Source organism: Chlorocebus sabaeus, chromosome 7 (assembly GCF_047675955.1).
Source record: "Chlorocebus sabaeus isolate Y175 chromosome 7, mChlSab1.0.hap1, whole genome shotgun sequence".
In the NCBI taxonomy this organism is placed as follows: domain Eukaryota; kingdom Metazoa; phylum Chordata; class Mammalia; order Primates; family Cercopithecidae; genus Chlorocebus; species Chlorocebus sabaeus.
In genome coordinates this window covers 53,360,375-53,386,099 of record NC_132910.1, presented here as the reverse complement: position 1 = coordinate 53,386,099, position 25,725 = coordinate 53,360,375, and the positions used below count along the sequence as shown (strand labels likewise).

The window sequence follows — 25,725 nt, the reverse complement described above, 5'->3', positions numbered from 1 at the left end:
CAAGAAAAGCATGCCAGTCATACAGAAAGTAAAAGAAGAGGTCAAATTAAGAAGCAGATTGGAACTGCTAAAACTCACCTAGGTATTTCTCAAAGACACAGATAATTAACTTACATAAATAGGACAATGGAGGGATATCTTCATTAGTGCATGAGAAAAAAAAAGTTAAAGAAATAAAGTAAAATATTTTTCTGCTGTTTGAGAAGTGGCACAAAATTTTCAAGGTCTAGGAAATCCAAATTTGTGAAAAAGAGCAGTGCTAGGAAGAGTGACAAGGCAGAGGAATCAATATTCTCAAGCTTCAAGGGTCACAGGCAGTAGCAACAGCACCCATTGCCTTAATTAACGATAGACTAAAGTTAATGCTCCAGAGTAGATGAGGGCACAGAGAAGAGAATTTCTCTAGGAGGCAGGTCCATAGACCTCAGCAATTCCACAGCAAGAGCCAGCAGTAGGAATAATTTAAACTAACTCCCTTTTCATCAGGGAGAATGAAAATTATGCAACTATAAAGAACTCATAGTCAACCCAGTGTTAGCATGCTGGAAACACAAAACTAAAAAGAGAAATTAACAGGGTTTGAATATACTGGGTGTAAATCAGGTACATCTTAAAGAAGACCTGGTGACTGACTGAGTTAGTATTGTAAAATTTCTAGATTTTTTAGGATGATAGGGAAACCTCAACTATCATTTCCTTAAGGCAGTAGTCTTAAGTAGTCTCTATTCATGGATTACTTGGAATACTTCTCAGAAATGAACTGGATTTCAAAGGTTGTGCTTTCAGACAGTTGCCATAGGCTGAAAGTTGTCGTGGCAAGTCTGAAACACGATTTTCACTCAGTGGGTAAAAGTGGTCTTTTCTATGGTGGTTGGCAATAGTCTTATGGATTCACACTAGGTTCTGAAAATCTAGGTTCTGAAAACAACAAAATATTGTCTGGGATAACTATTTTTGGTCCAATGATTAGCTTACTTTGATGAGAATGTGGGGCTGGCAATAAAATAACTTTGTATAGCCTTTTAAATATTTAGGATTCTTTAAAAAGTGGGGAACCTAAAAGAAATTTTATATTGAAATAATTTAAATCCAAGAGTCTGAAAGAATTATATCAATGTCAATAAAAAAAACAGTCCATGATTCTCCTACTGAAAAAACCCTTATCTAACTAGCTATCTACATAATACATCTTTGCTTAGATAGCAGTGAGGTTTGATTTTGCGACTGATTTCTTTGAAAATTTAGTAAGAGAAGGGTCTTATAGTGCCTGAATTTTACTGTTGCAGATATTTTTAAAAGCAGCTACTTAGACTCGTTGTATAACTCCTGTTGAGCTACTTTTAGTTTCAGAGGGTTTTCTTTTTTCTGCTTTGATTTCATCTACTTGAGAGTAGTTGCCATTTTTTTATTACACTTCTTTTCTGTCTTTTCCATTGTTTCTGACTCAGTAGGAGCCACGAGTTCTGTTTAGCCTGATCTCCTTCCTTTAAGTTCTGAGTCCTTGTAATTTTTCTTTGCCTGATCATCTGCGTCAGTTTCTCACACCTGTATAATTCAGTCTCCTGGGGTCTCTAAGGTAGTGTCAAAGCATTTTTTTGTTCCTCTGGAACTGAGAACAAATAGCTTAAAACAGCAATTCTTCTGCTCAGGCATGGGGTAAGGGTGTAGAGAGTGAGGGTGAGGAAACTAAACTTTACCCCTCTACACAGGATATTCCACTTCCATCAGGACCACTGATACCAGTGGGATCAGGAGACCCACCCAAAGGTCAGTGAGCCCCTGTCACTGGCTTCTATCAGAAAGACTCCTTCAGGCAACTCCCATAAGGCTCTCCTGTATATCTGCCTCTTTATACTCAAGGATGCCACAAACTGAGGCCCAGCATCTTTTTCTTGTCCTAAGATTATGTAGTCAGAGATTTGGAAAGGCTTATTTTAGTGGTTCATTCCAAGCAAGATTTAGGAGGAAGACATGCTGAGAACATACATTCCCATAGTCACCTGCCCAGAAATCATCCCCCCACATTATACTCTTACTTCCTGAAGGACTATCTCATCTAACTTTTATGGTATTTCCACTTAATGTCAGCCTTTAATACATGTTTCATCATTGAAAAATTGGTGTTTTAAAATTCTATCCAAGGGTATGTTTCCCTTTAGGAAAATAGATCCTTAACCTATTTAATGTGAATCTAAATTTATTTTAATTAGCTTGATAGTTATGGCAATTGTACATCTATTTGCAAGATGTGAAGTAACAGTTGATAAAATTAAGCTTCCATATAACCTTCACTATTTAATTTTTCAATAATTATGTAACAAATGCCTATTAATTCAATTATCATCCAGTGTGTATCAAATGCCTAATTGCCTAAGTTCAGAGGATAGCCATGAACAAAGTAGACAAAAATGATAGCTATGTTGGAGTTTGCATTCTTGTGAAATACAATATCTATTAAAAAATAACAGGTGGGCTGGATGCGGTGGCTCATGACTTGTAATCTCAACGTTTTGGGAGGCTGAGGCAGGAGGATTGCTCGAGGCCAGGAGTTAAAGATCAGCCTGGGCAACATAATGAGATCCTGTCTCTACAAACAACAACAACAACAACACAATGGGGTCACTAAAATAACAAGGTATCTTTACTGACCTCACATGGAATTTCAGCAGGAAGCACCACTGCTAGTGGTATGGTGTTTCTTGAAGCTTCTGGCAGTTCTTCAATTTCTTTTCTCTCACTTATTTCCCCAGAATGTTTTACTTGTAGGTCTGTTGGAATGTTGACTTCAAGGTAGTCTGCAGAATCTAGAGAAAATTTTATGAATGTAGATTATCATATAACTAAAGCCACAGTATTTCCTCCATTGTTATAAAGACTAATTGCTGAACAACCAATTTAATATATGGGAAAACCAAACTGAGTTTAAGATAGCTGAAATAATTGAACCAATGTTAATAATTAAAATAATGCTTCACAATTTAACTAGTTTTATAATCATTATGACTAAACTAAATCAACTATGTAATACTATGTTCATCTACTAGTTAAGTGTTTTCCAAAAAATAGAATCCAGTCACCATTTATATTTTCTCTTAATATTAAAACAGTAGATCTGTAAAACATAAAACCATTTGTTTTCCATGATGGTTATTAAGGACATTTAAGTCGGAACAATTTAAATCAGAATAGTTATTTGCCCCTTACATATTTCTAATTTTAAAAAACAGAAAGCGCAATTATGGGACAATCACTAAATAAATTAAACTAGTATTTATTTCTAGGATATACTAGTTTAATAGTGAAATACTAGTACTCATCAAAATGTTAATGCATTCTATGGAAATAAGTGTCTATATCAAATAAATTGGGTTTCCTTATATCAGTGTTACTAAGAACACTGAAATATGCTAATGTAAATTTCAAATCTCAAAGAAGGAGTATAGTATCTGATTTTAAAAATTTTAACAGTAATTTAGCATTGAGTTTTAATCATTAAAACATTGTTCTCTATTCGGGAAAAAAATGTGTTAAGAGAAATAGATAATGTTTTATTATTATTCAGTATCTCAAAGTCCAAAATGTTTCACTAGGGCACAGAACCAATGCGGCTAAAATTAAGACTCTTGAAATGAGAAGGTCATATCTATAAACTCATGTGCACCCAAAAGCAGCCCTCAAACCCCTCAAGAAGGGAACTGGAATAAAGAAAAGCAGCTCCTGACGGTTGGAAACTAACCTGGCACCATGAGAATGCCTTGGTTTTCTGGAAGCCATCCTGGCACTCAGAGGCAGAATCTGGTTTTCTACTGAGCACTAGCAACATCAAAATTAGACAAGGCCACTCTGTCACCATGATGAACCAAGAGAGGGACAAGACCACGTTGTAATCATGTCAGAATCTAGACACTGCCCAAACCACAAAAAATGACCAAGTCCTGGCTAGTACGAATGACTGTTTCTTTAGCAATTCCAGCCTCATCTCATTTCTCCTGCCCTCTACATGGTGTGATCCACTCCTCCTAGTTTGTCTGGGAATTTCCTGGTTTGGGCTCTGAAAATGCCTTGCCCTAGGAAACCCCTCACTCTCAAGCAGACCAGAAAAGTTGGTCCCTCACTTCCAAGTAGAGTCATTAATATTCCATTAGTATGTCAAATCATAAAATTACACCTGCTTCTTGATAGCAGGCAAACTATATTCAAGCTCTGCTTCCTTGAACCCTCCCTCAAATCACTTAACACAAGTCTAAATCTTCCAAGTCCTTTCTAACGCCCTTTTCCTGAGATACTCCACGGTTCTCCCTGTTGTGCCTTCTCTTTATTGCAACAAGAAAAAACATCCAAACACTTCAAGTGCAGGTACCTTCCTGGTGGTTTTTGGCTAAGCAGCATTGACAGGGTAAAAAGATAGAGTCAAAGGCAGTAAGAGAAGTCACCAGCTTCACACAGGTAATTCTATCAGCAAAGCAGAGTAACAAAAGAGAGCCTCCCTTGAGAGGGAGGAGCTGTTCCCATGCTGTGTCTGAAAAGGAAAGTTTTCTTGTTTTCCTCTGTCTTATGAAAGTTGCAGAACTAAGGCACAAAAGCACCTAGGATTTCCAGCTTGCTCTCAGAACTAGTCTTGTTTGAAATGAAAAACAGTCCTTATTTCACCAACAATTTAAAACACTTTCATAAGCAATTTCTCTCTCTCTCCCTCTCTCTCTCTCTCCCCCTCCCTCCTGTCTTATACCCACACACATAGACATACACAAATCAAAATAGTGAAAGGTTGTATAAAACTGGCTCAGCACTTTTGTGAGTTTGTAGAAAAACTAAGAAATGGATTTTATTTAATACACCTTAAAAGGAGAAGTCATTCCACCATGGCAGTATCCAGGATTTTCTGCTAATTCTTCTGATATTAGGTAAAAAAAAAAATTATTTTATTTACCCTGGGTACATAACAACAAATGTACAAAAAGACTTATCTCTATGAATATTCACTGAAGTAGTGTTTGTAATGGAGAAAATTGGAAACAATCTAAGAAATAATGAATAAAATAAAAATGTGATAAAAGTTGTCACTAATAATTCTATCAAGGAGTATTTAACAACAAGCAACAAGTTTATGCTATAACTGAAAAAAATTCAAGTTAAAAAATTGTCAATTTAGTAGGTTTCCATTCTAGTAAAATAAAAACTGTACATATACAGAGCTGTGTGGAGGGAATTAAAGACATAGACTTGAATGAATGAGAATAGACTAGCCATATATGTGTGTATATATATATAACCCAAAAATATTGAATGGTTATTTCTGGCTTGTGGGTAATGTGTAATTTACTAAATAGGTATAAATATATAATATTAATACCATCTAATAATACGGCATATGTAATATACATTCTGATTATTCTACACTGAAAATGTATGTATTTTACAGGTTTAAATTATGTATGTCCATTTAATTCAAGAGAGGAATGAAATGATGAAGATTGCAGACTGAGACCATGTATCTATTTTCCTATTATACAACATATAAATGCAATAATAGAAAAGATTGTTTTTAAGATAATGAATGTATTAAAGCACTAGAAATTCATAAATGGTGCAATTACATAAGAACAAATTTTGAGGAGTTTCTCAAAGATAAAAGTTAATCTGGAACTAAATGAACAGAGACATCACAACAGAGAAAACGGAGCCCAAAACACGTTTGGAAAAGACAACTTTAGATAGAAAATTTGTTTTCCAAAACTAATTATTTTCCAAAACTAAATAAACCACAAACTTAAAATTCAAAGAGCAGAAGAAGGTCCTGGGACAAAGATAATGTTAATAAGTTAAAACCTAATTTGGAACAGAGATAACTGGGACTTTCCTAGCTGCTACTTCTACTGAGCAAAAGGAAGTTTTGCTTTTGCCCTAAGAATAAAACTAGACTATTTTAAAACAAAATTAGCTAGTACTGGGACTAGATAAGGGAAGAGAATGGAGCCTGATGTACTTACCACCCTTCCCAAAGACAACAGAGAAAGAAAAACTGATAAGAGAAGGGGTAACTCCAGCATTTTTTTCCAAGGGTTAAATTTGTAAGCTTGGCTCTCTACTTTGCAGGTGTTTTGACCAGGAGATTCATAGGAGCAACAACTATTAACTGACAGTGATCCTCCACTAAAAATTTAAACCGCCACCCAAGATTATCCTTCTGCTCTCCTTCTACGCTATCCCTCACCCAAATTCACTCACTCTTCCTCTGAGGCACCTTTTCTTAGCAACACCCTAGTCGAACTTCACACCTCTATATCTCTAGTGCATACAATTGTGCCTGGCACATAGTAGAGACTTAATAAATACTTGTTGCCTGCTTTAATAAGCAAATAAATCCATGCCTAGTTAGGTTTCCTTAAATGACTTATGTTTCAAGGACAGTAACTTATTCTATCTACCACATGCCTTGCTCTGAAAAAGGCTTAAGGACATATTATGGCTGTTTCGATGTTCTATCCAGATCATTCAAACTTTCTCCAGATCAGCAATAAAGTTATTTTGCTTTCTTATCATTTGTGTGTTCACTGGAGTAGCACTTTTAATTTTCTTCAAGAACTTTTCCTTTGCATTCACAACTTGGCTAACTGTTTGGAGAAACAATCCTAGCTTTCTGCCTATATTGGCTTTCAACATGCCTTTCTCACTAAGCTTAATCATTTCTAGCTTTGGATTTTAAGTGAGAGATGTGTGACTCCTCCTTTCACCTGAACACTTGGAGGCCATTGTAGGCTTATTAATTGGCCTAATTTCAATAGTGTTTTGTCTCAGGGAATAGGGAGGCCCAAGCAGAGGGAAAGAGATGGGAGAATACCCAGTCAGTGGAGCAGTCAGAATACACAAAACATCTATTGCTTAAGTTCACTGTCTTGTATGGGTGCAGTCCATGGCACCCAAAACAATTCCAATGGTAACACCAAAGACCATTTGTCACAGATCACTACAATGGACATAATGATAATGAAAAAACTTTGAAATAGTGCAAGAATCAGCAACATGTGACACAGAAACATGAGGCAAGTGCATACTGTTGGAAAAATGGTGCCAATAGACTTGCTCAACAAAAGGTTGCCACAAACCTTCAATTTGTAAAAAATGCAGTGTCTGTGTAGCACAAAAAAGCAAAGCACAGGCCGGGCGCGGTGGCTCATGCCTGTAATACCAGCACTTTGGGAGGCCGAGGCAGGCAGATTCCTTGAGATCAGGAGTTCAAGACCAGCCTGGCCAACATGGTGAAACCCCGTCTATACCAAAAAATACAAAAAAAAGAAAAAAAAATTAGTTGAGTGTCATGGCACACACCCGTTATCCTAGCTACTCGTGAGGCTGAGACAGAATTCCTTGGGCCCAGGAAGCAGAGGTTGTGGTGAGCCTATATCATACCACTGCACTCCAGCCTGGGTGACAGAGCAAGACTCCCTCTCAAAAAAAAAAAACCCAACCAAACAAACAAACCAAAAGACACCCAAACGTGAACACAAAGCAGAACAAATCAAGGTATACTCATATTAAGTGAAATAATAAAAATATTTTATATTCTAATGAGTTTTTACAGTTTATCAAGACTTTTACCAACACTGTGTTTCATTCTGAACACACACTTAAAAATATAATCCCTGTCCAGTGATGGATTACTGAATTTCTGTCAAACATGTAAAACTATTTGTAGACAGTTCTTAAACTCTGTGGCTCAGAAACTGTTCCTCCCCAATAAAATGTGAAGTCAAATAGAATCTTTCTCTCCTCTTCTAACACTTTTCTAAAATGTGCAGAGAATACAGTGTTTTCCATTAAACAGACATAGAAAACTAAAAAGCAGATAGAATTAACCTAGGAATAAAGTGACAGAGCCATAAGTAATAAATTCAATAGAAAAATCCAAATTTCCCACAGTAAATAAATGACAACGTTTTCTGGCCAGAAAATGAAACTTCACTGTTGTTTAGATAACAATTTGAGTTAATTTTCTTTTCTATAAGTTTTAAAGAGTTTAGAAGGTAATTAGATAGACATAATCATATATATACACACACACATAAATTTTATTGTGTATATATACACACACACAAATTTTTAACATATAGTATGTTAATACATACATTATCTATATCTCCATGTCCTAAGAATGAGTGTATACATATGCTTATATATTTGTGTGTGTGTATGTGTGTGTGTGTGTGTGTGTGTATCTTCATGTCCTAACTAAAAACACCACCACCACTGTATGTTCATTGTTAAGCTAAAGACATGTATTAGGCATTCAGGTGGTTGGCCTCCTCAGAAGTGGGTCTTAAACTTAAAATGGTGAAGAGAAGAGAGAGAACATTCTAGCCATTGGACCTATAGTCTCATAACTCCTTTCTCCAGTCTCCATGAGATCGAGGAAGTGACTAGCACTTAATAACTATTGGTAAAATAAATGCATTATTGTATTTCAACTGGACATACTTCAAGGAGATGAGGTTGAAAGAAGCAGATTAAGAGTACAAAAGTACCAAACCTCTCTTTGAGAAAGGCCTACCTGCAGTTATCATGAGACTCAGGGAAGTAATAACAACTTTAATGTTTCCATTTCTGGTATTGCCTTAAGTATACTACAAGTTTTTACATGTAACTGTGGAACCTAGTGTGATAGGCTTAAGTAAAGTACAAGGGGCTAAGTGCAGGGAAGTAAGAGCAAGGCATGTATATCCAGCCCCAGTTGTCTTCGTGGCTCAGCAGCTAAGGGGATAAGCCTATGAAGCAGCTAGAACTTGGGGAGTGATTGTATGGCTGAAAGGGAGAGGTGGGAGGATGCTAGAAGGGCCTGAACAAGATCCTGGAAAGAGAGACTAGGAAGAGAATGAAGGGACATCCATCTCTAATGCCTAAAAGTTAGAGACACTTGCCTTTGCAAAGAGTATGAAAAAGAGGCTGTACCATTACATAATGGTAAAGGGATCAATTCAACAGGAAGAGCTAACTATCCTAAATATATATGCACCCAATACAGGAGCACCCAGATTCATAAAGCAAGTCCTTAGAGACTTACAAAGAGACTTAGACTCCCATACAATAATAATGGGAGACTTCAACACTCCACTGTCAACATTAGACAGATCAACGAGACAGAAAGTTAACAAGGATATCCAGGAATTGAACTCATCTCTGCAGCAAGCAGACCTAATAGACATCTATAGAACTCTCCACCCCAAATCAACAGAATATACATTCTTCTCAGCACCACATCGTACTTACTCCAAAATTGACCACGTAATTGGAAGTAAAGCACTCCTCAGCAAATGTACAAGAACAGAAATTATAACAAACTGTCTCTCAGACCACAGTGCAATCAAATTAGAACTCAGGACTAAGAAACTCAATCAAAACCGCTCAACTACATGGAAACTGAACAACCTGCTCCTGAATGACTACTGGGTACATAACGAAATGAAGGCAGAAATAAAGATGTTCTTTGAAACCAATGAGAACAAAGATACAACATACCAGAATCTCTGGGACACATTTAAAGCAGTGTGTAGAGGGAAATTTATAGCACTAAATGCCCACAAGAGAAAGCAGGAAAGATCTAAAATTGACACTCTAACATCGCAATTAAAAGAACTAGAGAAGCAAGAGCAAACACATTCGAAAGCTAGCAGAAGGCAAGAAATAACTAAGATCAGAGCAGAACTGAAGGAGATAGAGACACAAAAAACCCTCCAAAAAATCAATGAATCCAGGAGTTGGTTTTTTGAAAAGATCAACAAAATTGACAGACCACTAGCAAGACTAATAAAGAAGAAAAGAGAGAAGAATCAAATCGACGCAATTAAAAATGATAAAGGGGATATCACCACCGACCCCACAGAAATACAAACTACCATCAGAGAATACTATAAACACCTCTACGCAAATAAACTGGAAAATCTAGAAGAAATGGATAATTTCCTAGATACTTACACTCTTCCAAGACTAAACCAGGAAGAAGTTGAATCCCTGAATAGACCAATAGTAGGCTCTGAAATTGAGGCAATAATTAATAGCCTACCAACCAAAAAAAGTCCAGGACCAGATGGATTCACAGCTGAATTCTACCAGAGGTACAAGGAGGAGCTGGTACCATTCCTTCTGAAACTATTCCAATCAATAGAAAAAGAGGGAATCCTCCCTAACTCATTTTATGAGGCCAACATCATCCTGATACCAAAGCCTGGCAGAGACACAACAAAAAAAGAGAATTTTAGACCAATATCCCTGATGAACATCGATGCAAAAATCCTCAATAAAATACTGGCAAACCGGATTCAGCAGCACATCAAAAAGCTTATCCACCATGATCAAGTGGGCTTCATCCCTGGGATGCAAGGCTGGTTCAACATTCGCAAATCAATAAACATAATCCAGCATATAAACAGAACCAAAGACAAGAACCACATCATTATCTCAATAGATGCAGAAAAGGCTTTTGACAAAATTCAACAGCCCTTCATGCTAAAAACGCTCAATAAATTCGGTATTGATGGAACGTACCTCAAAATCATAAGAGCTATTTATGACAAACCCACAGCCAATATCATACTGAATGGACAAAAACTGGAAAAATTCCCTTTGAAAACTGGCACAAGACAGGGATGCCCTCTCTCACCACTCCTATTCAACATAGTGTTGGAAGTTCTGGCTAGGGCAATCAGGCAAGAGAAAGAAATCAAGGGGATTCAGTTAGGAAAAGAAGAAGTCAAATTGTCCCTGTTTGCAGACGACATGATTGTATATTTAGAAAACCCCATTGTCTCAGCCCAAAATCTCCTTAAGCTGATCAGCAACTTCAGCAAAGTCTCAGGATACAAAATTAATGTGCAAAAATCACAAGCATTCTTATACACCAGTGACAGTCAAACAGAGAGCCAAATCAGGAATGAACTTCCATTCACAATTGCTTCAAAGAGAATAAAATACCTAGGAATCCAACTTACAAGGGATGTAAAGGACCTCTTCAAGGAGAACTACAAACCACTGCTCAGTGAAATAAAAGAGGACACAAACAAATGGAAGAACATACCATGCTCATGGATAGGAAGAATCAATATCGTGAAAATGGCCATACTGCCCAAGGTAATTTATAGATTCAATGCCATCCCCATCAAGCTACCAATGAGCTTCTTCACAGAATTGGAAAAAACTGCTTTAAAGTTCATATGGAACCAAAAAAGAGCCCGCATCTCCAAGACAATCCTAGGTCAAAAGAACAAAGCTGGAGGCATCACGCTACCTGACTTCAAACTATACTACAAGGCTACAGTAACCAAAACAGCATGGTACTGGTACCAAAACAGAGATATAGACCAATGGAACAGAACAGAGTCCTCAGAAATAATACCACACATCTACAGCCATCTGATCTTTGACAAACCTGAGAGAAACAAGAAATGGGGAAAGGATTCCCTATTTAATAAATGGTGCTGGGAAAATTGGCTAGCCGTAAGTAGAAAGCTGAAACTGGATCCTTTCCTTACTCCTTATACGAAAATTAATTCAAGATGGATTAGAGACTTAAATGTTAGACCTAATACCATAAAAATCCTAGAGGAAAACCTAGGTAGTACCATTCAGGACATAGGCATGGGCAAAGACTTCATGTCTAAAACACCAAAAGCAACGGCAGCAAAAGCCAAAATTGACAAATGGGATCTCATTAAACTAAAGAGCTTCTGCACAGCAAAAGAAACTACCATCAGAGTGAACAGGCAACCTACAGAATGGGAGAAAATTTTTGCAATCTACTCATCTGACAAAGGGCTAATATCCAGAACCTACAAAGAACTCAAACAAATTTACAAGAAAAAAACAAACAACCCCATCCAAAAGTGGGCAAAGGATATAAACAGACATTTCTCAAAAGAAGACATTCATACAGCCAACAGACACATGAAAAAATGCTCATCATCACTGGCCATCAGAGAAATGCAAATCAAAACCACAATGAGATACCATCTCACACCAGTTAGAATGGCGATCATTCAAAAGTCAGGAAACAACAGGTGCTGGAGAGGATGTGGAGAAATAGGAACACTTTTACACTGTTGGTGGGATTGTAAACTAGTTCAACCATTATGGAAAACAGTATGGCGATTCCTCAAGGATCTAGAACTAGATGTACCATATGACCCAGCCATCCCATTACTAGGTATATACCCAAAGGATTATAAATTATGCTGCTATAAAGACACATGCACACGTATGTTTATTGCAGCACTATTCACAATAGCAAAGACTTGGAATCAACCCAAATGTCCATCAGTGACAGATTGGATTAAGAAAATGTGGCACATATACACCATGGAATACTATGCAGCCATAAAAAAGGATGAGTTTATGTCCTTTGTAGGGACATGCATGCAGCTGGAAACGATCATTCTTAGCAAACTATCACAAGAACAGAAAACCAAACACCGCATGTTCTCACTCATAGGTGGGAACTGAACAATGAGATCACTTGGACTCGGGAAGGGGAACATCACACACCGGGGCCTATCATGGGGAGGGGGGAGGGGGGAGGGATTGCATTGGGAGTTATACCTTATGTAAATGACGGGTTGATGGGTGCAGCACACCAACATGGCACAAGTATACATATGTAGCAAACCTGCACATTGTGCACATGTACCCTACAACTTGAAGTTTAATAATAATAAATAAATTTAAAAAAAAAAAAAAAAAAAAAAAAAAAAAAAGAAAAAGAGGCTGTACATTAAAATTACCTATGTTTAAGTAACAATAGAATTGTTTTGTTATGTTTTGTTTTTACTATCACGATTGAATAGCTACATTAAATAATAAAGCATGAAGCAATTAATAAAAGAATATTACTCTTCACTTTAAACTGCATGCCCTTGATGTTGGATTGTATTTCTCTTATATCTCAAGTGCATGACTGTATTATCTAAGAAAATGGATCTAGTGCCTAATCTTTCCTTTCCCAATGTAGCAAGGTAAACCTTAAGTTACTGTGTTGAAACTGGAGTGTTTTTAGTGATGACTTCTACCTAGCAAGTGAAATGGAAGCCGTAATTAATTTATTGCCTAAAAGAAAAAAAATTAAAACATGGATTTGATCTAAAATGAATACCAGAGACCATGGCGGACAGGAGGCAGGACTAGAGTGCAACTCCAAACAGAGGAGCAAGTGGGGGCTCACACTGTGAATTTTAGCTTCAGATGAACTGCAAGAACAAACCAGCAATCCCGAGAGGACCCACAGACCCTCTGAAGGAAGCGGACTGCTCCTACAGGACCCAGGAGACCCCCACAAAAACTGTGAGTGCCCCAACTGCGGAAGTGGGAAAGGGAGACCCTCCTCTCCCTAACACACACCCCCACTGGAGAAGCTGAAGATCTGTTTGCGGGAGAAACGTCCAACTTTCCCTGACTGAGTCAATTTGGAGAGCAGAGCGAAATACAAAGGTAGAGGAGGCAGCAGAAAGGCCCTGGGAGCTCACTGGGTCCCCAAGCAGCCATTCCTTGCTGGCGCCAATGGAATCCATCAGGAAGATGGCCAGAGGATCAGGGGGTAAAACTCCACTGGGAGAAGGAATTCTCTAGCTGAACTTTGTAACAATTTGAACAGGGCAAGAAGTCTCCTGGCCAGAACTCGGGAGGGAGCAAATCCGGCAAAATCCTGGAACCAACCCAAATGCCCATCAATCAACAAGCGGATAAAGAAACTGCGTGAGATATATATGATAGAATACTACACAGCCATAAAAATGAATGAATTAACAGGATTTGCAGTGACCTGGATGAGATTGGAGACTTTTATTCTAAGTGAAGTAAATCAAGAATGCAAAACCAAACATCATATGTTCTCAATGATACTGAGAGCTAAGCTGTGAGGAGACAAAGCATAGGAATGATGCAATGGATTTGGGGGACTTGTGGGGGTGAGGGATAGAAGACTACAAATACGGTGCAGTGTATATTGCTTGGGTGATGGGTGCACCAAAATCTCACAGATCACCACTAAAGAACTTACACATGTAACCAAATACCACCTGTACCCCAATAACTTATGGAAAAATTAAAAATAACAATAGCAAAAAAAAAAGACTACAAAAAATTAAAATAAATACCCCAAACTTCTTGTAAATATGAATAACAACTAACAACTATTGAACATTGACTATGTGCCAGTACTATTCTTAGTGCCCTGCATATAACTCACTATACACACACACACACACACACACACACACTGCCAACCCAAGAGTCAGGCAACAATATTATCCTCATTTTATGGATTTCTTTGAACAAATATTTACTAGCCAACTATGTACCAGGTGCTATTCAGGATGCAGAGGACATGGTGGTAAACCTTCCTTCATAGGACTTGCAATCTGATAGGGGGAGGCAAACAATATACGAGTAAAATCTGGAGCGCAGCAGATGCTGACAAGGAGTGTGAGGAAAAGGGATGGGGGTTGCCATTTTTAATAAGGAAAATAAGGTTCTGAGCAATAAATGAACTCTTTCAAGGCCACATGGTTAGTTATTGTTGAAGTCAGGAGAATACTTAGCTAGTCAGACTTCAGAGAACCTTGATCACTACTAGGTATGGTTTGGCTCTGTGTTCCTACACAACTCTCATCTCGAACTGTAATCCCCAGGTGTTGAGGGAGGAATCTGGTGGGAGGTGATCAGATCATGGGGGTGGTTCCCCCATGCTATTCTCATGAAAGTGAGTCAGTTCTCATAAGATCCGCTTGTTTAAAAGCGTAGCACTTTCCATGCCCTCTATATCTCCTGCTACCATGTAAGATATTCCTTGCTTCCCCTTCCCCTTCCACCATGATTTTAAGTTTTCTGAAGCCTTTTTGGCCATGCAGAACTGTGAGTCACTTAACTTCTTTTCTTAAAAATTACCTCGTCTTGAGTGTTCTTTATAGCAGTGTGAAAACAGACTAATACACTACCCTGTCCTGTTTCCCAACCCACGGTTTTATCCATGCATACAGCAGCCATTTTATCACAGGAATTATCTGATGGAATCAAAAACGCAAAATTTTCACAGCTGTTAAAAACAACATATGGCCCAAATCTCTAGCAAAAATGTCTAAGGCATTAATTCTTACCATAGCATAAGATTATACCTATTTAACATGCATTGATGTTTTAGTTAGGATTGCTAATTTACATAGAAGTGGCAATAATGAGTAAGTCAGTATGTTTATCAGTTCTTGTTTCTCACTGAATTATCTCACAAGGATGATTTACTTTACAAAGAATTCCCAGAGGCAGTTATATGTTGTCAATTGGTTTTCACTGCTAGAGAAAATAATTATTTTTATTGTGTCAAATGTGTAATCCTTACCAATAGGTAATAATGATTCTTCTTGGTCAAAATGAGTTTGAAAAAGACAGGTAAATATCTCAGTTGTTTTCCCTCAAGTAGCTTCAAATTCTTTACAATTATCTAAGAGGTACCTGAATTTTGACAGCAGGCTTTTTTTTTTTTTGGCATGTTTTTCAGAATATTAATCAACATGTTAATCTGATATATTTAGGAATATTTTCATAAAAGTTCAGGGATGCTATAACTGAGGATTTTATTTTAACTTGTAAATTCAAAATATCTCACTGCTATATGTACATAAATAACTTGGTGATGTGGTATCTTTTTTAATTTTTTAATTTTTAACTTTTGTTGTTACATAGTAGGTATATATATTTACGGGGTATGTGAGCTGTTTTGGTACAAGCATGCAGTGCATAATAATCACAACAAGGAATGGAATAGTATTTAGTTTCATATTTTCATGTGACTAGGTAAAATGATTTTGAAACTGCTTGCTTCCATACAAAGCAACCTTCTAAAAATATTTTAATTTCCTTTCACTTTCTCAGAAATATTATATATAAGTATGTCTGATCCTCAGCTTAAAAAAATTGTAGAAACTGAGTTTACTCACCTTTGAGACGGATATAAGTTTTGTTTATCCCCTCATTTATTCAGTAGGATATGTTAAATTTAAAAAGGACCTTTTCCAGTTAGGTCTAGGAACATTTTCCTTCAGTATCACTGTATGGATAGATAAAGCCCTAAAAGAAGCTTGTTTGGGGTTGTTGTAAAAGTAAGGTAATAGGTACTGAGTTTTGACTATGTCTCAAATGCCCTATGTAGAAATTTATATCCATAATCATATTTAATCCTCACACTCATCCCAAGGGATGCAACCATTATTTTCTGAGAAGAATTACGATTTTACTGAGAATTGAGTTTTTAAAAAGTTAAATAAATTGTCATAAGTCACAAAGCTTCACTTAAACCCAGGTCTGTCTGACTCCAAACCCTCTGCTCTTGGTCACAAAGTCATACTTTGCACTGAGGGTAAAAGACCTTTGGTAGATCCACCTACATCTTGTCCTTCCTCAGCCTCACACAAGAGAAGTTCTAGCAAGTGGGCCTTGTCAGCAGACTTGCTTGTGCTCTGAGATAGGAGGGGCCCTCATGACCCACCTGGTTTGCTTCATGTGTGACCATGCTCTCCCATTCCAGCCATTCCAAACTTCTCACCAGTTCCGGAATATAACCACAATCTTTCTTGTATTCTTCCATGTATGCTCTTCTGTTTTGCCTGTTGTGCCTAACCCCATTTTTCCCTCTAACTACTTTTCAACACTCATATCAATGTTGCTTCTAATGGAAGATCCTTTTTCACATGGCAATAGCTCTTTGGATGCACTGCACCTCATTAGAACTATTGTCACATTGCATTACATTATTTACATATTATTTACTTTCCTGTCCCTTTCATTAGATAGTGATATCTGGATGTCCATAATCAATAATCTTTGGATCCACCTAAATGTCACAGGATTAAAGGCCTGCCACATAGTAGAAGCTCAATAAAAGTCCACCGATTTAGCTAAAAACATTATTTAGTGGATAAGCAGCCAAGCCAATGGGAAATACATGTATTCCAAAAGAATGCAATTTCTCTTGTAGCCATATATTTATTTATTTATTTTTATTATCATTGTTATTTTTTGAGACCGAGTCTTGCCCTGTCACCCAGGCCAGAGTGCAATGGCGCGATCTCAGCTCCCTTCAACCTCTGCCTCCCAGATTCTAGCGATTCTCCTACTTTAGCCTCCTGAGTAACTGGGATTACAGGTGTGAGCCACCATGCCCAGCTAATCTTTTTTTGTATGTGTGTCTCTAGTAGAGACAGGCTTTCCCCTTGTCGGCCAGGTTGGTCTCAAACTCCTGACCTTGTGATCTACCTGCCTCGGCCTCCCAGAGTGCTGGGATTACAGGCATGAGCCACCATGGCCTGCCGTAGTCATATATTTAAAAGAAAATTATGCAAAGACAATATACTAGACACAGCAAATATGAATTTTCTGGTTTATGGAAAAAGCATCACAAATATCTAAGTGGTTGCCAGGGTTATGGGAAAGCATTCCTAACATTTGAATATAATAATAAAGGAAAAAAAGATAAAATATGTAATACTAATGTTTTAATTAACAATGTGAAAATACAGCCCAGAGATCAAAAGGATAATATAAAGAAAGTGTCTGAATGCATTATGATCAGAGTAATTTGGTATGATTAATATGCTCTTGAAGAAGGCACTATGGGGCACCATTTTACATCATTGAATCAAGATTAATATAGTAGAATATTTAGTAAAAAAAGTACAAAATAGGGAAGTAATATTGATAAGGACAAATAAAACTAAACCTTACTATAATAAGACCAAAGAGGAAAGTTGGTGTACTAAGAAGATGGTACATTAAAAAGTGGACACTATTTTTTGTTTGAAATTTTGAAATGTAAAGCCTAAAATGAAAGGAAATACATTTTTGTATGAAAAAGAAAATATTTCCAATAAAAAATTCAGAAAATCATTTACTTTAAAAGTTTTAAATTTTCTAAGTATTACTATACTGTTCCACACAGAAAAACTTTCTAAAGCTCATTTAGCATGGGAAGATAACTGAAATTGGATTCAAATAAAATAAATTGCAACTTTATATGTGTAAATCAAGAAATGATGTCTAAGATATTAAATATGTTAAATTGTGACACTCTTGTTAAACCTAGAATGCAGAGGTGCCAAATAAAAGCTGAGAATCTCTCATGACTGAAAATAAAGGTGATGAAGAAAGGGAAAATTCACCACCTGTGACAGCATTAGCTCAGCTGTCCATGTGTCCAGGTTTTTATATTTCAAGATGACAATATTGTCACCTCAGATTTCATCCTAGACTCTGATATATAAAAACTCGAACACATAGATTAGACTTGAGTACGTATATATCTAAGAAATTAGAAGTGATCTAGTAGCCTAAAAATTATTTTTTCAAAGTCAAACCAAAATTTGTTCAAGAGTGTAGTTGTTTGAAATGGGGATGCTGGAAGTATTTGGTCCACATTCCAGCTCTGTTATTTTCTCCTCTGTGTATTTACTTAAAAAGGAGAATAGTACTAGTGACTGCACCTAATGTTTTTGTGACAATTAAACTTTAAAATGTGTAGGAAGTTCTTATATTGGTGCTTGGCTCATAGAAATTTATTAATGAATGTTATAAATTAATTTTTAAATGGAAAGAATAAAGGAATTGATCAATCATGAACAAATAAGGGAAGACAAATCACATACTCTCTTGTCTAAGTGCTACTGCCATTTGGCTTAGAACTTTGGAAAGGAGAAACCAGTGTTCTGACTCAACATGGGTTCTAGTAGATTCTTCCCCACTTCCAGACCATGGGTCTTGCACAAAGAATGCAAGGTGTCAGAATTTCAATTTCACAATCTGTCAAATAGCGATGTTTGAGGAGATATTATCTGAGACCACGTTTAATGCTAGAACTGGTTTAATATTTATAAGAAAGATTTTTTTAAAAATCTTTCATATGAAGTACCAGAAAATTCTTCATATACATTTATATATACATTTATAACTTCTATTTTTCATAATAATTCATCTGTGAGTTGCTTATCTATAAAATTTTTGCTCCTCCCTACATCAACATATTGAACAACTCTGTGTAATTAAGATTATTACCATCTGAATCTATGCTTTCATTATTTTGAATTATTCATTCCAAACTGGAATCTTTCATTGGAGTTCAACTTTGATTTCAGTGAGATTTTCATTTCTCGTGCAACAGTTGTCAATACATCATTTCTGAGCCAAAGGCAAAATTTGAAATCCTGGCCTATAATTTCAGATTTTGTTTAATTAAAAAAAAGATTATTCACATATTCATTTAAGTTTAGTCTTATAATTTATACCTTGCTTTTTCCTCTAACATATTATGATTTTGTTTTAAAACGTTTGTATGTACATATTTGGCAAGTACTCTCTCAACTTTTAAATGTTTATATTCTGCACAATCAGAATTATATATGGAATGAAATATGCCAAAATGTTAACAGTGATGGCCTCTGGGTATTGTCATTCTAAGTGACATTTTCTTCCTGTTTCTTTTATGTTCTCTGTACTATTCAGATTTTTTTTACAATGAATATGTATTATTCTTATAATTAGAAAAATAAAAAGCTTTTAAATATACACATAATTTAATTTTAGGCTGGGCACGGTGGCTCATGACTGTAATCCCAGCACTTTGGGAGGTTGAGGCAGGTGGATCACGTAGGCCAGGAGTTTGAGGCCAGCCTGGCCAATATGGTAAAACCCTTTCTTTACTAAAAATACCAACATTAGCTGGGCATGGTGGTGCATGCTTGTAGCCCTAGCTACTTGGGAGGCTGAGATATAAGAACTGCTTGAACCTGCAAGGTAGAAGTTGGAGTGAGCTGAGATCGCACCACTGCACTCTAGAGTGAGACCTTCTCTCAAAATACATATTTTTTCTTTAAATTTAAAAATTATTGTCCATAATTCAAAGTCAGGTGTCATATATTTATTGAGATTAAATATGCTATAAAATTAAATATTTGAAATTATATAGTAGCTATCTTGGAACGAATATGGGAAGAAAGCAATTGTGTATCTCCTTTGTCCTAGTTTCTAAAAAGTTATGAAAACCTAAGAAACAATTACACATTAGATATAAATCACACTTTCTCATATTCCAAAATAAGTTCAATGAGTTGTAATGAACTTGGCCAGTTGAACAAAAAAATAATTATTGCATATGGTGCTGGTCATTGTGAATAATGAAGCAATGATTCAGACAAATCCTCCCTGCTTAAGAATTGAAGGGATGATAGAGCATTTATTAGGGGATAGGGTAGCATAATGGGGCTGAAAAATACAGGTTCTCAATTTCCATAATGTTAGTCAAATTGAATTCCTACAAAAGTACTTGAATAGAAAGTAATGTTGAATAACAGTTAAGCTTCCTTTTATGGGAAGCTATTAAATGGATTGACGAGCATTACTCACCTCCCTAGAAATACATTTTGTAGCATTATGATACTATTAATAGTCAAAAAATTCAGATATGAGATGAGCTTTAGAGGCGCACTTGTGATGATTTCCATATATCTTAATATTTCTCTTACAATCAAAAGGAAATCATAATTGCCTCGTAAAGAGCACAACCATAAACATTTAATGAATATAGTTCCTGAAGAAAACCATGTAATTTCAACCCTTCTATTATGCAACTTATAAAATGGGATATTAAAATTTTCAACTCTCTCAATATATGAGAATATTAATACACTAGTAAAAGTAATTTGAAATCACTCGTGATAACTTAAGGTTAAAAATACATATCCTTGATAAATGAGTGTAAGTGAATTCTCATTTGGTGATATCATAAAATGTCTGACTTTTAAAATCTTAATTTCTTAATTTAGTTTAAACTACCTATTGCGTTTCTCAGTCAAGAATAAAGTTAAAATGTACGAGTTTCTCACTCTATTCCCTGTGTGAAATACATAAATATGGCAAAACAGTGTCAGATACATTATCTTGTATTAAGCTGTTAACTAATCTCATATGATCCTATACCTTAATTTCCAGCATAAATGTGTGTGAACAAGAAAATGTTACTGATGTTAAGAAAATAAAGTTTAAAGTGTCTGTCTTGAAAAATAATTATTGAGGTTACCAAGTGGCTGGTCACCAGCTAAGGGAGGGCATGTTCAAGTCAAACACAGCTCAAAGTTGTACTCTCCCTCCAATGGATGGCTCAATTATCACGTAAGTGTAGATATTTTTGGGCCTTGGATTAAAGGTAGACTTCAGGATACCAACTGTCTTGGCATAGATTTCAGAACAAGATAATTTATAATAAGAGACAGTAAAATTTTGTTTTTTTCATGGACTCTGTACATAGTTTCTTCCCTTTAACACTAGAGTTAATTTTCAGAAAAGCCTTGGAATCGTGCTGTTTATGCAGCAGATGATCATTTCCCATGTGGCATTGAAATGTGAAAAAAAATCAGCTTTTAGCAAAGATAAAGAGGAAATCATCTAAAGAAAGGTAAGATTTTTGGAAAGCAAAGAATAACATAAGCTAACTTCTAAGTTGTTAATAACACAATGATCCTGAGTAATATGTAATAGTGTACCTTAGTTTTTGGTTCAAAAAGGGAGGCAGTAGAACTCAGAAATAGCGTGCATACATTCATAATATGAATATGGTTAAAAGCTACCCAGAGGCCAGGCATGTTTGTTCCTGCCTGTAATCCCACCATTTTGGGAGGCCGAGGTGGGTGGATCTCTTGAAGCCAGGAGTTCGAAACCAGCCTGTCCAACATGGTGAAACCTCATCTCTACTAAAATTACAAAAAAAAAAAAAAAAAAAAATTAGCTGGGCGTGGTAGTGCACACCTGTAATCCTAGCTACTCAGGAGGCTGAGGCACAAGAATCACTTGAAATCTGGAGGTGGACGCTGCAGTGAGCCCGGATCCCACCACTGCACTCCAGTCTGGGTGACACAGCAAGACCCTATCTCAAAAAAGAAAAAGAAGAGAGAGGAGAGGGAGAGGGGGAGAGAGGAGAAGGAGAGAGGATAGGTAAAGGGGAGAGGGAGAGGGAGAGGAGAAAAGCTCCCCAGAGTCGTATACAAAATGCCATTACCAATACGCTAAAAATATCCTGATCAAATGCCTTTATCTTATTTTATTAGCAATAAACAAATCATAATTACATTCTGGTGTCTAGGACTAATAAATTTTTACTAATCATTTTGTTGTTTGAGTTTCATTCTTCAATATATATGAGAATGACCAAACATGACATTTTTAAAAAAAAAGAATTAAAAATAGAATTTAAAAAGATGAATTTATTAATATATAAAAAATTTCTTCAAAGAGAAATTGAATATGTACCATACATTGAGGGAAAAATCCTTGAAACCTTAGTCCTTACAGTCTTAGAAATAATTTGAACGACTTTATTAAATCATGCAAGCCAGAGAAACTCTTTGGGACACAATAAAACCCTTGTGTAAAGTATCAGATACCTGAACTCAATTTATAATTCAGACTTTTTGAATAATATTCTTTTCAAACAATCCATCACTTTAATTGGAATTCTGAAGTTATAATGAACTATTAGTTTCTTAGAGAAAGAAAAAAAAGTGAGTATTCAATCCCTGAGTCTTAAAGTTGGCAGCTAATAATTTTTCAAACCTTAATAAATTCTAGAAGCACAAAAACAGTTGTACCAGTCTTAGTCCTAAATATACTAAATTATCATTACACATTTACGGATAGAATTCATTATTGTCTAAATTTGTGAACAATCAAAGTAAGTGTTTTAAATCCTGCTAATTAAAAAAATGTTTTTACACAATATTTTATTATGAGAGGCCTTGTCTGTTACTTTCAGGTATTTTGACTTTATTCCATAGGTGACATAGAGCCCATAATATAGTGTGTGTTTTAGAAAAACAGGGAGGAAAAAGGCCACCAGCAGGGAGGTTCTAGTAGTAGACTGTGAAATGGAAAATGAAGATCTAGGCCAATGGATGAGAAATGGGAACGAAGATACAGTTCCCACAGAAATTAATTGAATGTAGAAGATGGGGAAAGCTCTGGGATAGTGCTGAGCTGATGGCTTTGGATTACTTTATTTTGAAATAATAATTCACCCTTTCTTTTAACTTCTTGATTTTAATAGTATTGAAGAGTACAGAGCAATTATTTTATAGAATCTTCCTTGATCCCACAAAAATTTCCCAGTTTGATTTGTCTGATATTTCCTCATGATTAGATTGAGGTTATGTATTCTTGACAAGAATCCTACAGTAAACCTTTCATCAAGAGGTTTCAACAAAGAGAAAAACTAAACTGTACCATAAACATTTATAAATCTGCACTTAGAAACACAATTTGTGCTTTCTGGGTTTGTGGGGTTTTTTTGATGTTGAGAATGCTGACATTGTTTTAAAAGAAGATTTTTTGTGTTTGTTTATTTGTTTGTTTTATTTGAGCCGGAGTCTCGCTCTGTCGCCCAGGCTGGAGTGCAGCGGCACCATCTGGGCTCACTGCAGCCTCCGCCTCCCAGATTCAAGTGATTCACCTACCTCAGCCTCCCAAGTAGCTGGGATTACAGGCGTGCACCACCACGCCCAGCTAATTTTTGTATTTTCAGTAGAGACTGGGTTTCACCATGTTGGTGAGGCTGGTCTCGACTCCTGACTTCAAGCGATCTGCCTGCTTCAGCCTTCCAAAGTGCTTGGATTACAGGCGTCAGCCACCGCAACAGGTGTAAAAGAAAGTTAACAACATTCCATTTTTAAAGCAGCAAAAAGGAGAAGAAAAAAATGGTAAAAAAAAAAAATAGTTACAGAGAATATAGAATGTAACGAAAGTCATAAGTAAGCAATAATCAAAATTAATAAAATTAGATAAGGAAAATATTTTTCAAGCAGAAAAGATCTGAGATGAATTTATTAATAAAGCAACTCTTCAGCTGACTTTGAAGGATGGTTGAGATTTCAACTGAAAATATGTGGAAGGATACTCCAGATGAAGAGAAAAATGAAAGAACAATGGAGTGAAGGCAAAAATGGAAAGGCTGTGTTTGTTCAATGGTGAATGATGCAATTACCCTACTATACAGTATGTGTCTACACTAATGCTGTTGACAGAAATGTCCTGGACACCCATGCTGGAGCCATATCTTCAAAGAGCTGAAAGACCATGCAAAAAGGAAGGACTTCATTTGAAAGGCTACAACATCTCATTGACCAGTTCTAGGAAGGTCCAGTGAGTCAGAGTTCTTAAGCAATACACAGCACAGACAGAAAGAAAGGAGAACAATGCTTCTGCATAGTTTGTTTCTGTTGTGTTGTTTGTTCTGTTTTGTCTTTCCAATAATTCTACTGTTACATTACTACTCTTCATTTTGTCTTTCTTTTAAAGAGTGTAATAAAGCTAAAAATTTGAAATCTTTGGTTTGGTAATAGAAAAACAAAATGGAAATGCTAAGGTTCTTCAAGAAAGAGTTAGAAGTTTTTTTCTTGTTAATGGACAGTAAGAAAATATGAGAAAATAAGCCATGGAGAGAGCTGTTGGTAAAGGGTAGCTCAGGGGTTGCAAGCAAACCAGGGTACCTGGTCCAGAAGTGATACAGGCAGAGTCAAGAACAAAGAACAAGGGAGGTCAGAGGTCTTGGAGAGGTGCTAGGATCCTGAAAACCAGAAGGATTCAAGTACATGTTCGTGATACTCAGAAATGGTCATTGATTTTATAACAATTTCCGATCAGATTATTTATATCACCTATAAATGTGGAAAGACTAGAGAAACAAATTAGGTAACAAACCAAAACTAACAAATAGAGGACAGAAAAAGGAAGAAATGTCACACAAACGGTTATAAAACACACAGAAAAGAGGAAATACATCTGGATTTGTGTTACTCCCAATTTGGGAATTAAGAAGACAGGAAATTTGGTTTCCTTAATTCCTTTAAAGGAAATAAAATACTTGGAGAAAACATAAATTATTGTATCTTTTAAAAAAACTTTTTTAATGTTAAAAACTTTTCTCTGGAGCCTTGATTAATTATAAAATAGCTTTCTCTTTCTTAAAATTTCCTCTGATTTTTCTTTGTCTTATATTAATATATTAGAACATTTAATTATTTACATGACTTTCTTGGCATTGTTATTATTCTCTTTTTCATAGCATGTTTCTGAATAATAAGTTCCCCTTATTCTTTGTATAATTTATTTATGGAATGAGGAAAAGTAGAAAAGGGACAGTAAAAACTGCATACCACATTCTTTGTCCTATTTCACCAATTTTTTTTTTTTTTTGGACTGATCTCAATTTAAATACGAGACTTTATGTCTTCAACATGAATGGCAACATAAACATAAAATAATTTAGCAGAGTACTTAAGCAAATTTATCACTGCATAGACTACAGCAAATAGAATCAATTTTTTCAAAGGACACAACCCACATATAAAAGTTATTTTATGCAGTTTGGAAATTACTACCATTTTGTAGACTTAGAAATACAACTATATGCTTCTGGTTGCATTCTTATACCTCAGACAAAAATACACTATATTTGAACACCCTTTTCCAAATAAGATGGTTATATTTTCCAATTGGCATATCTAAGTTACTCTAAGAAATCAGAGTCCAAAAGCAATGTGGGCAGATGAGAAATAATAGTGTCTCCAAAATAGTACTGTGTGGTCTACAAGGTGTGAGTTTTTCTCTCATCAAGTATGAATAGAAATATACTTTGAAGACATAGCAGAATACCACTTT

General features: G+C 36.0%; 1 protein-coding gene across 1 annotated transcript in view; it reads right to left on the bottom strand.

Annotated features, from left to right (window-relative positions):
* Positions 1 to 25,725, bottom strand: part of BANK1 (B cell scaffold protein with ankyrin repeats 1) — a 312,609-nt gene that overhangs the window by 243,331 nt on the left and 43,553 nt on the right. The window contains exon 3 of the mRNA XM_007999400.3: positions 2,650 to 2,804. Within this exon, the coding sequence (XP_007997591.3) occupies positions 2,650 to 2,804 (155 nt within the window). The remainder of the gene's footprint in view (positions 1 to 2,649; positions 2,805 to 25,725) is intronic.